At 43.5% G+C, this 18,051-nt stretch overlaps 1 protein-coding gene across 2 annotated transcripts in view; it reads right to left on the bottom strand.

Moving 5' to 3' along the window:
- PPM1H (protein phosphatase, Mg2+/Mn2+ dependent 1H) overlaps window positions 1-7,114 on the bottom strand; it is a 320,464-nt gene extending 313,350 nt beyond the window's left edge. The window contains exon 1 of one of the 2 annotated variants that reach the window (XM_007516868.3): window positions 6,447-7,114. In XM_007516868.3, coding sequence (XP_007516930.1) covers window positions 6,447-6,700 — 254 coding nt within the window. In that variant the 5' untranslated portion in view covers window positions 6,701-7,114. The remainder of the gene's footprint in view (window positions 1-6,446) is intronic. The other variant, XM_060195008.1, reaches the window with a different exon arrangement.
- Between the last annotated feature and the right edge of the window lie 10,937 nt (window positions 7,115-18,051).

The raw sequence follows: 18,051 nt of genomic DNA, 5'->3' as shown, positions 1-18,051 counted from the left end.
TATATTTAACAGAAACTCTCAAAGCTGGTTTTGTTTTGCTTTGTTTTTACTTCTTGTCTGGGGTACCAGAAGAAAAGAATATTATAAACACAAGCATTATGCTACATCAGTTATTCTCTATATGGACCAGGTGGTAGCGCACCTAGTTGAGCATGCAGGTTACAATGCACAAGGACCCAAGTTGAATGCTTATGTTACAATGTGCAAAAACCCAGGTTCGAGCCCCCTGGTCCCCACCTGCAGGGAGAAAGCTTTGCGAGTGGTGAAGCAGTGCTGCACGTGTCTCTCTGTATCTCTTCCTCTCTATCTCTCCCTTCCCTCTCGATTTCTGACTGTCTCTATCCAATAAATATATGATTGTAATTTTTTTAATTATTCTCTATGGACAAGAAAACTGATCACTGATAAAAATGTTAATCCAGTACAACACACACTTTATCATGGGCACAAGGACCTGGTTTTGAGTCCTACCACATGGGAGCACCTACACAGGAGAAGCTTCAAGAGAGATAAGGCAGTGCTGTAGTCTCTCTCCCTCTCCCCCCTTCTGTCTTGCAACCTCTATCTAGGGTCAGGAAGTGGCACACCTGGTTAAGTGTATACATTACAGTGTATAAGAACCCAGGTTCAAGCCCCCGCTCCCCACCTACGGGGGAAAGCTTCAAGAATGGTGAAGCTAGGCTGCAGGTGTCTCTCTGGCTCTTTCCCTCTCTAACTCTCCCCTCCATTCTCAATTTCTGTCTCTATCCAATAATAAATAAATAAATAAAAGTTTTGAAAAAATAACAAAAGAAAAACTGTCTGCTGGGAACAGTGGAACCATGCAGGTGCAAACCGCCCCCCTCCAGAAAAAAAAATTTTAATAGAAAAAAATTAATTCAGGGGGCCAGACAGCAGCACAGCAGGTTACACACACATGGCACAAAGTGCAAGGACCAGCATAAGGATCCTGGTTCAAGTCCCCGGCTCCCCACTTGCAGGGGGGTTGCTTCACAAGCGGTGAAGCAGGTCTGCAGGTGTCTATCTTTCTCTCCCCCCTTTCTGTCTTCCTCTCCTCTCTCCATTTCTCTCTGTCCTATCCAACAATGAACGACATCAACAATAACAATAATAACAACACTGGTAAACAAGAGCAACAAAAAGGAAAAAAATAGCCTCCAGCAGCAGTGGATACATAGTGCAGGCACTAGCCCCAGCAATAACCCTGGAGGCAAAAGAGGAAAACAAAAAAAAAGGAAAAAGAAAAAAATTAATTCAAAACACTCACACACACACAAAATTGAATATGATAATTTCACAGTCACAGTACTGCACATTCTGTAATCAACTATCACTATAGCTTCCAGTGTGTTTTAAGTCTATCTAGGGGAGAAAAGTTGAGTAAGCAGACCAGGAAAGGAAACAAACAAAAGTCAAAATGGGCTACTAGGCTATTAAAAACAGAATCATAAAGCATAAAGGACCACCAGAGCAGTATTTAATCTTGAAGAGAAAGGGAAGCAGCTGTTCCATGGGGTCTTTGAGCCACAATGCCCTTTCCTAAGGATTCTGCCTCAGCAGATTTAATAGGCTAAGCCTGTGATTTCTATGTCAAACCAAAAGTATAAAATCTTCTAATTCATGTTACAATGCCAATAATTTAAGGGAAATATTTTTAGGCTGTTATCTGTAACTATAAACCTCTACAGAACTTTACAACCTAGTAAAATACCAGTTAACCAAGTGGTTGAATGTTTTAATTTCTGAAGAACCAGGAGATTCCACACACAGCACAGTGCCAATAAATATTGAACTATTCAATGATAAACAAGAGTCTTCAGTTTCTAGTCCTCAAGTCCTACAGAGATTGGTTAAACTAACTCTCAAATTCTATACCTATAAATAAATTACAAAATTACACAATTTAAATCTTCCCCAAATTTGGATTTTTTATTACAGATCTAAAGCTAGTTTAAGTATATAATTGAATCATTACTATAGCATTTGACTAAAAGAGGGAAAGAAAGAAAATATTTCTGCCATCCGAGATTAATTAATATGAGACTCAACTCTCTTCTAACATCATATGATGACAATTTTTTTTTTAGATTTTTAAAAACATTTTTATTTATTTATTATTGGATTGAGAGAGAAATTGAGAGGGGAGAGGGAAGTAAAGAGGGAAAAGAAAGGGAGACAGACACATATCTACAGCCTTAGTTCACCACTCATGAAGCTTTTCTCTGCAGATGGAGACCAGGGACTTGAACCCAGGTCCTTGCACACTGTAAATGTGTGCACTTAACCAGGTGCACCACTGCCCAGCCCCCAGTGATGCTAATTTTCCCCCTTTTAGAAGGCTCAAAACATTAGGCTAACTTTCCATAATAGTAAATGAACTATTAATTCTGGCCTTGACCCACTATCACCCTTATCCCCACTCTTGGAATAATTTTCCTACCTCCTCTATCCCTTTCAGGAGCCTTCTGGAACAAAAGAAGTCTTTTCTTTTCCCAGTAGAACCTCACTGAGAGCACATTCTGACCATGGCCACAGTCCCCACTTGTATGCATCTCCCTTCCCTATTTTAGTCATATTGGTCACTCTGGATGCATATTTTTGTAGGAAGATAAACTGAGTTCAAGGTTTGAGGAAGTGATACAGAGGTTGCAAGGCAACAGAAGGTGGTTGAAAAGCAACAGTGGTTAATCTTAGGTACAGACAGATGTGCTATAACTCAATACACTGTAAAGTCATTGGTTGGTGTTATAGTCTCTTCTTCAGCTACTTGAATTCAAGTACAGGTTTTGCTAAGGTGTTGTTACTGGGGCAAGTTGGTCAACCATTCTATGCCTATGCACTCTCATCTATAAAGTGAAAATACCAGCACCTACCTGGGGTTGTGAGAATCCGTGATATAAGACAAATCTAGAAACATCTTAAGCACTGAAGAGTAAGCATGTCACAGCTATTATTCACCATGTAGTACTAGGCATACATTTTTTTTTTTAAAAGAGAGGTATTAATACTGTATCCAATAACAATAAAGCTCAAGACAAAGTGTTTTGTGAAACATGGTACAGAATAATATGCTTAGTATGGGACTACTTTAAGAAGAAAAAAAGAATTATGCTACCAATTCATAGCATTTCAAATACATATATATCCAAGATCTATAATAGCACACAACAAACACTGAATTCTCACTACCCTTAAGACAGTGGGGAAGGCACAGCTTACATTTGTATGTAGGTCTTGGCTTGGTTGAACAAGTATGAGCTATTTTTGTAACTACTTTAAAAAACAGTAATTGTATATGGGAATTTGTAAACTCCAACATCTTTCACACTCTAAGGTCTGGGAAAAGATAAACTTCTTATGATAAGGCAATGAGGGTATCAGAGGAGGTAGAGCCCTGTAAGTACAGATCTCATTTCAGATCTCATCATGTTCTTTATGACCCTTGTCATAATCCTGGCCTTGCCCCAAATCTGCAAATATTCTGTAACTAGTTCCTCTCCACCTTTTCTCCTTCCTGTTTATCTCAGGCAATGTGTCAAAATAGCTTTCCACATTCTGTGTCTTAATGTCTTCCTTCTTAGTGTTCTACTTTTCTGCCTTTAGTAGATAGCATCTGTTTTTCTGTCTCTCATATACATGGTCTCCCTCTCCTGCTATCCCTCCCCCCCAGGAAAACCCCAGGAGTGACAACATGGTGTTATACATTCAGGGTTTTGGCAGACACCCAGACTACTACCACCTATACCTGCTGCAGGATGGAGATGACTTTATGCTGCTTTTTGATATTAAGTAAATCCAAATAGGTTGGATTTGCCTTAGTTTTTGGTCTCCAGTACTTCACCTCTCTGAAGTGACTTTTTTCCTATATGTGTATCTATACAGAAGGATACCACAACATGAAATTTCCTGGGGCAGTGAGCAGGGCGGTTAGGCTTGAACCAGGGACCGGCACATGGCAGAACAGCACACTACCTAGGTAAGCTATCGTGCCAGTCCCCAAATAGGCTTTTTAAATTGCAGTCAAAGAGTTCTCTTTGTTTTGGCAGGCATGCCTTCCTCTTCTAAGTCTTTTTTTTTTTTTCTTTTTTCCTCCAGGGTTATTGCTGGTGCCTGCACCATGAATGCACCGCTCTTGGAGGCCATTTTTCCCCCTTTTGTTGCCCTTGTTGTTGTAGCCTCGTTATGGTTATTATTATTACCATTGTTGATGTTGTTCGTTGTTGGATAGGAAAGAAAGAAATGGAGAGAGGAGGGGAAGACAGAGAGGGGGAGAGAAAGACAGACACCTGCAGACCTACTTCACCGCCTGTGAAGCGACTCCCCTGCAGGTGGGGAGCCAGGGGCTCGAACCAGGATCTTTACGCTGGTCCTTGCGCTTTGCACCACGTGCGCTTAACCCACTGCGCCACCGCCCAACCTCCCCCCCTTTTTAAAGTATTTATTTGATGGGACAGAAAGAAATTGAGAGGAGAGCCAGAGAAAGAGACACCTGCGAGAGGAGAGCCAGAGAAAGAGACACCTGCAGCACTGCTTCAATGCTTGTGAAGCAGTGAATGCTTCCTACAGGTGGGAAATCGGTGGCTTCAACCTTGGTCCTTGAGTTTGATAGCATGTGCACTCAACTGGGTGTGCCACCGCTTCACCCCCTTAGGTCTTTTCTTACAGGTGTTTATTTAACTCCAGCTTTCTTCCAGAAGTTAAACCAATACCTGTGCCTCCCTAGTCCCTGAGCTCTCCACCAGGCCAGACTTTGATTGTGTGTTCATGGTCACTGTTTTAGCACTGGGCACTCACTGGTTTCCTCACTGATCTCGTCATCCAATCTGGTCCCCTACGCCTACACTGAACTTCTCTGTTTCAGTCTCTTGGAAACAGAGTTGGCAGTCAGCTGAGGTCAAGAACAAACACCTCATCACAGACCCCTGCAAGCGTCAACCCGGCTTTGACCTAGCACGTTATGATTGGGCCCTCCTCAATCGCTATCGAACAGGCCATGGCCGGTGCGCCGCTATGTTCCATCACTGGGGAGCCAGAGACGACCGAACTGCCCCTGCAGCTACAGACAGACTATGACCCACATAGTCAACGACTGCCACCTCTCCAGATTCAAAGGAGGTCTCGAAACTTTACATCAGGCTCAACCTGACGCTGTTGACTGGCTACGGAAGAAGGGCAAACGCTAGAAGAAGAACTGGTTTCCTCACTGTGCTTCCCATTCCAGTATTCCAGCCTCATGTACACACCTTTCCCCATTTCAGCCCGTGAAAAAAAACCGTTGATGAGGGAGGGAAGGAGAAGTCGAGACTACAAGGCAAAGGGTCTTCTCTAAGGCAATCTCCAGGACCTGAACTCCAGGCATGAGGAATCCGCATGCCTGGGTATTCAGGCCATAAACCCCTGCCAGCAGCAAAGCGCCCAGGAGTCGGGAGAGCCGATTGGCTCTGGGATGAACCAATCAGCGGCTGGCTGTGAGCGGCTGGGGAGGGCAGAGATCCGCGAGCGGATGGACTTAAGAAGCCAAGGGCAGGTGCCTCTGCTCAGTTTTGCGCTCCACGGACCGGGTCAATATTAAGCCCGAGACTCTGGCCTCTTAGACTCCATCTCCCGAGTTTTCTAGTTTCGTAATGGCGACTACGCGTGAAACACTACTTACACCCCCCTTCACCCCCATTCATAAGATGGTCATTCATAGTGGAGGCGTAGGGGTGGCGGGAGCCATTAAAATCCTCCCAGCTCCACTCCAGGTGTGTCGTCATTCCTGGGCTCTCCAAAGAGTGGCAAAAAAAAAAAAAAAAAAAAAAAAAACCGCTGGTTTAATGGCCAGAGCTGGTTCCCAAAATGCATTCACTGGACCCCTGGAATAAGTCCCCCTCCTCTACTGGAGGAAACAGTGTTGGTGTTGACCACAGCGCAGTTTTACTACCAGCTAAAGCAGAAGCGAGGGAGCTCTCGGGGTGAAGTGAGAGAAACGGGAGGATACCGGGAAGGTGCAACCGCGCGCGCCAATGCCGCTGCCCCCCCACCCACCCCCAGGGCTCCGACCTCCACCTCAAGCGCCACACCAGCTCCTGCACAAACTTCACACGGAGGCACAAACGGGGGGGGGGGGGGAGATGGGCGCACAAAGAACTGCGTTTCCCTGCTGTGCTTCAAACTTCAGCAGAGCTGTTTGTAAGCACTTTCTTAACCAGTGTCACAGACCCGGCCAGCCTTGCTTTCCCACGGTCCAGCGCGGCCACCCACCCGGCTACCACCACCCACTGCGGGGCTGGAGACTCTGCGTCCTTGGGGTTGTAGTGACTGAGCAGAGCAATGGGCAGCCAAGTGGCGAGGTCGGCGCTTTGGCCTGGACGCAGGCAGCCGACGCACCGACCTGGGGCTGGGGCCGAGGACAAGGAGGTGGGCTGGGCGCGCGCTGGGAAGGGGCGAAGGAGCCCAACACTCACTCTGCGTATCCAGTGGCCCAGGGCAGCCGCCGGGTCTCCCGGAGGATGAGGATGGGGCGGGCGATGTGGTCGGCGCTGCACTCCACCTCGTCCTGAGACAGCCCCAGGAACTCCGGCCGCCCGTAGGGGAAGCGCAGGGGCAGGTCCGAGCCTCCGCAGCCGCCGCCGCCGCCGCCACCGTGCTCGGAGCCGGAGCTGCCAGCCATGATGCCGCCCATGAAATTGGCCACGGCAGATTTCACTCGAGTGAGCATATTACTCGGGCGCCCGGCGGCAGTGGAGCGAGCAGGCGGCGGCGGCCGAGCGCTGCACAGCGCGGGGCATGCAGGCTGCCCAGGGCGCACGGGCGGCCGGGCCGCGGGGCGTGTGGCGCGCTCCCCGGAGCTTAGTGCTGCAGGGGGCCGAGCCCGGGCCTCCCGCGCTCCGAGTCTTCGCCGCCGCCGCCTCCCCCTGCTGCACTTCCGCCACGGAGCGGCATGGAGAGCGCCGGCCGCGTGAGGGGAGACGCCGCAGCTGCTGTAGGTCCACGCCCCGCCGGCCGCGCTCGCCTCCTGCGTGAGTGGAACCGAGCCCACTCGGGAACCCGCTGCCACGGCTACCGCCGCCGTCGAGTCATGTGATACCCAAGCTGCCGGGGCTCGCTGGGCGCCGGCGGCGGCTGTGGCCAGAGGTCAGCCCCTCCCCCGCCGGCCCCGAGCTGTAGGTTCGCACCCGGACAACGACCTCTCCACGGAGGGAGGGCCAGACCCCGAGGGGACCCCGCGGGCGCGAAGGGGGCGCTCTAAGCGGGAGGCTGCGCAGGTGCTGGGGGACGTCACGTGGAGTCACGCAGCCAGGAAAAGGCAGTCAAGGAATCTGCTCCCCAAGGAATGCTGCCCTCAGGGACAAGTAACTTCACAAGCTGGAGGGGTGATGGGGGAGACAAGTGGAATCCTGTTGGGTCGGCCCCAAATCCTGCGTGGAGAAGAGGAACACCTAGAGCGACATTCAGAGCTTTAAACAAGCACCATCCACAGGGGTTGTACAAGGATCATTCAAAGTTATTTCTCCCCTAGTCATAGAGAATTAACTTTTTCTTTTATGACCACTGCCGTGTATCATTCATTCATGATCTGCTAGGTGAATAAATCCTGTTTCCAACCCAGGATAAGTTTAATGGCAAAGGAAACAAAAAAGCTCTAAGAAATCAGAAGCGAGAACTATTTCACCAATGCCTGATGAATTCAAACAGGCATTGTCTCCCAACATAGCAACAAAAGTATGGCTTTTAAAGCAGACCAAGTTTACTATTGAGACACTTTTCCTTAATTCAAAGCCTTGTTACAAAATTATCTAAAGGCACTTTCAAACGAAAGAAATTCAAATCACAACTCAAATACTGAAATAAAAACTAAATGTTTCCAACGATAATGACGATCTTGTTATAAAGCAAATGTCTGTTTAAAATAAGCCCTATGAATATACTTCATCAGGAATAACATTTGTTAAATATTGGCTTTTTTTTTTCAAGAGCACTGTATCCTGTTCGTGTTTACTTATTCAGTATCCTGTTCCTATGTTTGCCTACCATTTAATTTGCCAGGATTCTGTACTGCTTGTGAAGTTATGCATAAAACAGGCTGACTTGGGGGTCAGGAGAAAATACAGGCCTCATTCTTTTCAGCTGAGGGGGCTGGGAAGAGCAGGTTAGGTGTTAGAGGGGAAGTCAAGTGTCAGAAAAAGGAACTGGAGTTCCTTGCTGTTTAAGGGAGATCTTCGCAAACCTCACTCATCCTCCCCCCCCCCTTTTTTTTCAGTATTTATGCTATTTTCTAAAAAAAAAAATGCCCGTTCTACTTTTACATAAATAGGCTCTCTAGCTTACTATGTGCCAAATAATTATGGAAAAGACAACAGTACTCAATTCACTCCTGTTGTGGCTATTTTATTATTTTCTGCAGAACAGAAATGTAATTTTATCTTAGTTCTCTTTCTCTAGCTTCAAATTTGGGGGCAGAATTTTAAATTATATAAAATTTGAATGAGGAAAAAAGTTCTCAAACTTTACTTTGTTATACCTTCTGAATGGGAAATTTCTATATAGTGGTTAAACATCTTTCTCCCACCCTACCCCCCCCATACACACACAAACACACCACACCCAATATTACTGAGTCTTATACAAAGATAGAGTCCTTTGTCTGCCTTTTATTGTAAAATAGTTTATCACCTTTCAAATGTTCTCTTTGGATACTTTTTTTTTTTTTTCTTTTATGCTTATTGGCTCTGGCTTATGGTGGTGCTGGAGATTGAACCTGGGACTTCAGAACCTCAGACATAAGAGTCTCTTTGCATAACCATTATGCTATCTACCCCCCTTTGGATACTTTTGTAACTAAGCTCTATTAAGATAAAATTACTCTTCCCTTCATTTCACTATGATAAAACTTTATATTTACTAAAAATAGATGTTTTAAAAAGTTTCTACCTGATTTACTTTCAATTTAAAGGTAATACTTGATCATGATCAATCATAAATAAATAAAGTGAATGGAGGAAATAGCATACTAGTTATGCAAAAAGACTTTAATGCCTGAGACACCTAAAATCCAAGGTTCAAACCCCAGCACCACCATAATCCAGAGCTGAGCAGTTCTCTGGTGGAAGAAAAAAAAATCTGTAAATAAGAAAACTTCCATAATACAGAATGATACATTAAAAAAATAAATAAAAAGCACAAAAATTACAAAACATTTTTCTAGGGAATAACCACTGTTAATATTTTTTGTTGGCTTTCAAGCTTTTTCTCTTGGCTACCAGAGTTACTGCTACATAACAACTACACCACTCTCAGTGTCCATTTTTCCTTTCTCTCTCTTTCTTTCCTCTCTCTCTCTTTCTTTCCTCTCTCTCTTTCTTTCCTCTCTCTCTCTTTCTTTCCTCTCTCTCTCTTTCTTTCCTCTCTCTTTCTTTCTTGCTTGCTTTTCTGATAGACTAAGAGAAATAGAGAAAGCGAGAGAAAAAGAGACCCCTGTAGCACTGTTTGACTTCTTGTGAAGCTCTCCCCCTGTCAGGTGTTGGCTGGTGACTTGAGCCCAAGTCCTCATGCAGGCTGATGTGTGTATTCTACCAAATGTACCACTGCCCAGCCCTCCAGTTTTTCTCAAATAGGATATTTTGCCTAACTGAATTTGGTAATATTAGCCAGAGTGTGAACTAATGCTTGACAGAAGAAGATACCACATTGCTTCTCTATAACCTAGTTATCTGTTATGGGAAATTGTTGATATGCTTTTAGTTTTTTACCAAAAACTTTGTTCTACAAACATCAGGAAAGCAAGAATTCCCCACCCATTCTCCTTTGAATACTTTTTGTGTGAATTTTCATAGCTAGTGGATAAATTTATGTTCTGTTTATACCATCCTCTAAGATCAATGCCACATCCCAGTGTCTTCCAGAGAAATGTTTTCCATGAAATTAACTCCTTAATTATGGCGTTCATGAAGATCAGTGATTTAGCTGAGTGATAAGTACTGATTAAATGTGAATTTGAAGACTTTAAGAGAATATCAATTCACAGATAGATACATAGATCTCCTAGGATATTTTTCATATAAATATAATCTCATTTCTAGGTCTGTAAATTTAGGACCTCTTATGCCATCAATAAGACTATTCTCAAGGAAAAGAAGGTCAAGACAATTTCTTTCGTCAAAACATTACAGTTCACAAATACTTATTTCACCAGATGGCAGAGTTTTGACTTCATTAACACAATGCCATGTGTACACAAATTATTGCTTTCCTCACTGTGCCTTGGCATTGGGATTAGTGACCTTGGTGGCCAGCTGGGCTGCTTTTTCCACAGTGACTTTATGGTCCTTGGAGGGGACATTGTAAGCAGTCTGGGCACATTAAGATTCACTACACACTGGCAGCACTCCCAGCTCCTTTGTGTTGTGGGCTAGAGACTTCCAAAAGCCATCAGGGAGTATGAATTTTGCTTTCTTGTACCTCCCATAACCTGGGCTGAGCACTACGATTTGGCCCTTGCATCTTCTGTACATCCTGTTATCTGTGCTTCTGTGTTTCCATCAGTTAAGCTTAATTTTGATATATTTGTCTGGCTGGTGTGGGATGAACTTCTTGGCCCCCTTTTATGATGATTCAGAGCTTCACAAGAGTGCTGAAGGTAAACATGATGCCTTCAAAAGGCACACGCGCAGGGAGTTGGGCTGTAGCGCAGCGGGTTAAGCGCAGGTGGCGCAAAGCACAAGGACCGGCATAAGGATCTTGGTTCGAACCCTGGCTCCCCACCTGCAGGGGAGTCGCTTCACAGGCGGTGAAGCAGGTCTGCAGGTGTCTATCTTTCTCTCCTCCTCTCTGTCTTCCTCATCTCTCTCCATTTTCTCTCTGTCCTATCCAACAACAACTAAAACAATAAAACAACAAGGGCAACAAAAGGGAATAAATAAAATAAAATAAAAAGGCATGTGTGTGTGTGTGTGTGTGTGTGTGTGTGTGTGTGTGTGTGTGTGTGTGTGTGTGTTATCCTATTCTGCCACTCGAGGAAGACTGGTCCTGAAAAGAGTGTGGCCTAGAATGTTCCCAGCTGTGACCATGGACTGAGAACTAACTGACAGGCACTCAGGTTACACAGGCTCCTGTGCTAAATATGAATATATATCAGCCCTGGGTCAGATCGAGAGGGTAAATAGTTAATTTTATTTATAACTTTTCTTCAAGTTTGGGAGCTATACTCTGCCATCATACAACTTCTTAGCCCTATCCTCTATTCTGACTACATCTCCCTAGACAATATTTTTAGCTCACCTCTAGGTTAGCTATCAAGCTCAAGCAAAAATTACTAAAGTCATGAGCCCCTAAGAACATAACTAAAATAGACTTCCTAACTTGTGTGCATTTTAAAATCCCTATTCTCATCTGCTCTATTCCTACCTTTTGATTCCTGTTTATTAATCAGTTTGTCCTGCTTTACCTGTTACTGCCTTTCAGAAACCAAGTTGCAGATGCTATTATGATTCCATGCTGATTTCCCTGGGCAGACCTCACTAATGTGTCCAGGAACCTCACCACTCCAGAGCCCTAACCTACTAGGGAAAGATAGCAACATGCTGGGTGTATGGATCAAGCTTCCAAAGCCCATGTCCAACAGAGAAGCAATTATAGAAGCCAGAACTCTCACTTTCTCATACTTCCAGAAGGGGAGAAATGTTAGAGGAATATGACTAGAGTGCTCTGAAGCCCAATTCCGTCAGGACCAAAGAGAGAAGAGACAAAAAGGAAGGACATTCAGAAGTAGTAATATGACTTAGAAAGGAAGAGACCATTAAAAAAATGAGCAAATTTGTTTATATAGAGATAAATAGTTGTAGAAGTAATAGTCAACCCTTCAGAGAACTACCGAAGTTTCCAATAGGGGGATGGGGACACAAAACTCTTGTGGTGGGAGTGTTGTAGAATTATACTCCCGTTATCTCATAGTTTCATAAATAAACATTAAGTCACTAATAATTTTTTTAAAAGATTATATTTTGTCCTTTGGGATAAAATGGATGGAACTGGAGGTGATTATGCTTAACATAATAAGTAAAGATATGAAATACAACTACCAGATGGTTTCACTCATATGTGGAGTCTAGAGACCTCTTTTACATGAACTTGCAAAAAAAAAAATCTAAACAAAACAGAGGCAAACAAACTCTGTACTGTTTATGAGAACTATGGTAGGAATACAGACCTTTGGTGGTAGGTGTGATATGGAATTACACATTGTAATCTACAATCTTGTAACAAACTATTAATAACAAATAAAAGTTCACTTCAAAATGTATTTTTAAATTTTTAAAAATGTTATGTATTTATTTATTATTGGATAGAGACAGAGAGAAATTGAGATGGGGGAGATAGAGAGGAAAAGACACCTGCAGCACTGCTTCACCACTTGTGAAGCTTTCTCCCTGTAGATGGGGACCAGGGGCTTGAACCTGGGTCCTTGCACACTGTAATGTGTGTGCTTAACCAGGTGCGCCACTGCTTAGCTCCCAGATAGTGTGTTTAATCAGAGTCCTGGGAGAAGGTTTTCCTGCCCAGGGTTTGAGCTTATTGCAGGGTATCTTCCAATCAGCTGTTAGTGAGCAAGCTGGAAATGGAGCCTTTACAAAGACTTGCTTTACCTACCATCTCTGAACCTGGAAGAAGGTAAATTGTCCAGTTTATTGGAATGATTTCTTTAATATTTCATGAAATAGAAATTTGTTTTACAAAATATTTTTCTACAGTTTCCAAGAAATTTCAGTCATCTTGAGGAGTTTGTAAACTTTCAGTTCTTCTAGCATTTGCCCTTCTTCCGTAGCCAGTCAACAGCGTCAGGTTGAGCCTGATGTAAAGTTTCGAGACCTCCTTTGAATCTGGAGAGGTGGCAGTCGTTGACTATGTGGGTCATAGTCTGTCTGGAGCTGCAGGGGCAGTTCGGGTCATCTCTGGCTCCCCAGCGATGGAACATAGCGGTGCACCAGCCATGGCCTGTTCGATAGCGATTGAGGAGGGCCCAATCATAACGTGCTAGGTCAAAGCCGGGTTGACGCTTGCAGGGGTCTGTGATGAGGTGTTTGTTCTTGACCTCAGCTGACTGCCAACTCTGTTTCAGAGAGTCTGGAACAGAGAAGTTCAGTGTAGGCATAGGGGACCAGACTGGGTGACGAGACGCCAAGCGTTGGACAGGGTGGGCGAAGATATCCGCGTATATTGGCAGGTCCGGTCGAGCATAGACGTGGGAAATGAACTTAGATGATGCCGCATCCCGACGAATATCTGGCAGGGCGATGTTGCTAAGAACTGGCAGCCATGGAACCGGGGTGGAACGGATGGTTCCAGAAATTATCCTCATGGAGGAATATAATTTGGAATCGACCAAGTGGACATGGGGGCTACGGAACCATACTGGGGCACAGTATTCTGCAGTGGAATAGCATAATGCCAGAGATGATGATCGTAGTGTGGAAGCGCTCGCGCCCCATGAGGAGCTGGCCAGTCTTGCAATGATGTGATTCCTCGCGCCCACCTTTGCTGCAGTTTTTATGAGATGTCCTTGAAATGACAAAACTTTCAGTGATCTGAAAATAAAACAATCCCCTAGAAACCTTAGATAAAATATTTTATAAATGCACTAATATTTGGAAATTGTTCCAAGTTCCAAAAAAATGTTTGTTTGTTTGTTTTATCAGAGGACTACTCAGCTCTGGCTTATGATAGTGCTGGGGATTGGACCTGAGACCTTGGAGTCTTGGGCATTAAAGTCTTTTTGCATAGCAATTATGCTATGTCTCCAGCCCCCTCCCCAAATTATATTTATTTATTTATTATCAGAGCACTGTTCAACTCAGGCTTATTTATGGTGTTGTGGAGAAGTGAAGCTGGGATCTTGGAGACTCAGACTTTGACTCTTTTTGTATAACCATTATGCTATCTCCTCAGCCCCAAATTATTTTTTAAAAGAATTTTTTATTATCTTTATTTATTGGATAAAGACAACCAGAAATCAAGAGGGTGATAGAGAGTGAGAGAGACAGAGAGACACCAGCACTACTTAACCACTTGCAAAGCTTTCCTCCTGCAGGCGGGGACTGGGGGCTTGAACCTGAGTCCTTGTGCATTGTGATATGTGCGCTCAACCAGGTGCACCACCACCTGGTCCCCAAATTACTTTTTTTTTAAATTTATTTATAAATAAAAAATATCAACAAGACCATAGGATAAGAGAGGTACAATTCCACACAATTCCCACCAGAGTTCAGCATCCCATCCCTCACTTGGAGGCTTTCCTATTCTTTATCCCTCTGGGAGCATGGACCCAGGATCATTATGGGGTACAGAAGATGGAATGTGTCCTGGAGCCCCACCTCTTCAGAGCTCTGTCCCACTAGGGAAAAGAAGGGACAGGCCTGGGAGTATGGATCAACCTGCCAATGCCCATGTTCATTGGAGAAGCAATTACAGAAGCCAAATTACTTTTAAGGGAGACTTTTAGCTAGAACTTGTTTCTCAGTGCAGAGTTGCATGGGCCATGCTAAAGTTGTATAAAAGTTCTAAATTCTATTAACTTGAAAATATCCTTAAATGTCATAAAATTAAACATTCATTTTCAAGACTTGTCAAGTTAAGTTAAAAAAAGGATTAGTGGGGTTTGGGTGGTAGCACAGAGGGTTAAGCACACATGGCACAAAGGGCAGGGACTGGATGTAAGAAAACATTAGCAATGCAAGAATAGTTTACAAAATGATAAGATTACAAGGGCATAATTCTATACTGCACCTATGACCAAAGTCTGTGCTCCGTCCCACCCTCACAACCACCATAGTTCTCACAGTTTACAGACTTAGATTCCCTTTTAAAATAAGATTTATTCTCCCATGAGAAGACCTAGTGAGGGTTGTATTGTTATATGGAAAACTGGGAAATGTTATGCATGTACAAACTATTGTATTTACTGTCGAATGTAAAACATTAATTCCCCAATAAGGAAAAAAAAAAGATTTATTCTCCCACTCTCCCACTATTTAAAAATTCTTGCTACCCAGGGGCCAGACGGTAGTGCAGCGGGTTAGGTGCACATGGTACAAAGCGCAATGACAGGCATAAGGATCCTTGTTCAAGCCCCCCGGCTCCCTACCTGTAAAGGGGTCGCTTCACAAGCGGTAAAGAAGTTATGCAGGTGTCTATCCTTTTCTCCCCCCTCTGTCCTTCCCTCCTCTCTCAATTTCTCTCTGTCCTATCCAACAACAATGACAGCAATGACAACAACAATAATAAACAGTCTTCTTCTAGTGTTTGCCCTTCTTCAGTAGCCAGTCAACAGCATCAGGTTGAGCCTGATGTAAAGTTTCGAGACCTCCTTTGAATTTGGAGAGGTGGCAGTCTAAACAACAAGGGCAACAAGAGGGAAAAAATTGCCTCCAGGAGCAGTGGATTCGTAGTGCAGGCACAGAGCCCCAGTGATAACCCTGGAGGCAAAAAAAATAATAATAAAAATAATAATTGCTGGGGGCCAGCTCCAGCAGGTTATTAGGGTATCCTGAAAGATGAGGGGTGTCTGCATGGAATGAGGAAGAATGAGAGATGAGTGAGTTGATGCTGAATCAAGCTCAAGCAGACATCTCTGTCATACTCAAGCAGAACTTTATTTTTATAGTCTCATAGGCTTAGATCATTAAAACAAAAATATGCAGGGAAATTGTGAGGATGTAGTTGAGCTTGGCAGGGCTTGACTTGAGGGAACATCCATCTTGCCAGTCTCTCTCTCTCTACTGAGAGGTCGAAAGAGAAGGGACACAACCCCCCAAGATTGCCTTGTCTTATCAGACTCCCTGGCTCACAAAGCACCCTGCATTCCTGATACTATGGCCTGCTCCATTATCTACATAATCATTGTTTTTCCTGAAAGATCCCTCCCTATTTCCCCACCCATTCCATTCCTTTGATCTATCTTCTTTTTACCCTCAAGACCCTCTCTGCCTGCAGCGTATTATTAAGCTTACCAGTTAAAAACCCTAGCAACAGTTGCTAAGGAAGTTCCTACCTTTCCCAGCCCCTTTTTCCTTTCTCCGCCCCTTTCCAAATCATGTCAAGCCATTTCCATTTCCAACTTGCCACTTCTGGGTCCAACTCTTAAAAGCCTTGGTTCTCTGATCAGTAAAGAATTGAATTGCCTCGCCACCACCAGCTCTGTCCCTGGTCATCTCTCTTGCATCACTGAGTGAGTAGCAGCCCAGGCTGGTTTCAGTCGCCATCTCTCTAACCCAGAGAGTACATGCCCGGGAAGAGGCACCCCCACGCTAGCCCAGCAAAAATCACCAAGGTATAGATTAGTAAAACAAAAGTCACCAAGGTTTTGGTCACTAATACAAAAATCACCAAGGCTTTGATTATTAATACAAAAATCACCAAGTAAGAAGAGCACAGGTAGGGAACACCTCCTGCTTTGTGGAACATTCACATACCAGAGGCACTTTTCTCCCTAGAGATCACATTGCAGTTTCTATGTCTTTTGTTATTCCTGTATCTGTGTACTAGGCAAATGTCCTACTGATTAAGATGAATATTCTACCTATATGTTTATGCATCAGAAGCCGTAGTTCATAGAAAGTTCAAGCTTGTTATGTTTCTAGAGGCCTTAAACAAATTGAACAGCCCATTTTTCATAAAATCTGTTCCATTGTTTGATCAAGGAGTTTTGTTTTGTTCCTTACTGAGAAGGCACCAAGGTGGTGCTGAGCTGGCCAGCCTCTCCATAAAGTTAAGCTCTTTAGCTGGAATCCATCTTTCTTCTATGCTAACTATGTGACCTAGGTTCTTGTGTACTATTCCTATATAAGGAAGTGGAAGCATAGTGGTGGGTGGTAGATTAAAAGGCCCACTGTATCTAGGAAGGTACCATAACTTTCCATTTATTAATTATGCTATGTAAGGTGGCCCCTCCACCAATCTTTCTCTATATTTTAGGGGGAATACTAAAGGAAGTGGTGTAGATAAAGGGGAAAACAATTCTTCCTATTGGAACCTCCTGAAAAATTCAATTCTGCATTACTGATATTGCTTGTTCTATTATGATCAATCTTACAAAGTGCAGTGCAGGTTTTGTCATTATTTTTGTTATTGGTCAGCTCTGAGCCTGTCCATAGGTAAATATTGTTAAGACCACACAGAGCTTAATCCCAAGCCTTATACATGACAAAAGGCAAAAAATGGTTTCAGTTTGGCCTGGAGAGTCCAGTGAAGCTGGTACTGTGTCAAGCAGCTCACATGCTGGTGCCTGCACCAAATAATAATAATAATTCTTGCTACCATGACTGCTTTTCTAAGACCTCAGTAAAATTGCTGATAACCATTGTTTATTGGATGAAAAAGTCAGTGTTTGCTGAGAGCTCAGGTGGTTTGCAAAACTTCATTTTTCATAAAGCAACTAAAAATGCAGTTTCTTAACTAAGAATTATAACTTCAAATTACTTTTTATCCTCCTAAAAATCTATTTTCCTTTCTGGCAGAACACATGACAGGTATCTAGACTGTCTTGAAATATAGAAATAGTTGATTTGTCCTTTTCATCATGAATTTATTTAGAATGGAAGGAGAGAGACTTGATTATAAATATTTTTAGGGTCAACTTGCCAAAACATGCCATCTCTAGTCATGTTAAATAATTTATTTTATTAAAAATCAAAACCCACCCCAGTCAACCAGATAATTTTTTTGTTAATTAATATATTCTATTTTTAGCCAGTTTTTTCTCATTTCTGTTTCAGTACATTAAGAAATTCACCTCTTGTTTTTATTCTCTTATAGTCTTTTTGGCTATGGAAAATTGGCATAAAAGACTAACAGAGAAGTAGCATCATATGTAAACTTGTTAGAAAAGTACATTTTGGGACCCCACACTAGGCCTATTGAATGGAACTACTGTGGGTTGATGCAGTAATCTAACTTAAGCTAATGTCTCCAGGTTAGAAACCATTTGAGAGACACTGCTATACAGGAAGTTCCTGCTATTGAAGGCAAAGCTGGAAGTGCAAGGAACGTACCTTGTAAGGAAATAAGCAGTGGTCCCAC

This window comes from Erinaceus europaeus, chromosome 7 (assembly GCF_950295315.1).
Source record: "Erinaceus europaeus chromosome 7, mEriEur2.1, whole genome shotgun sequence".
NCBI lineage: Eukaryota > Metazoa > Chordata > Mammalia > Eulipotyphla > Erinaceidae > Erinaceus > Erinaceus europaeus.
The sequence above is the reverse complement of the archived record's forward strand: the minus strand, read 5'-3'. Positions and strand labels throughout refer to the sequence as shown.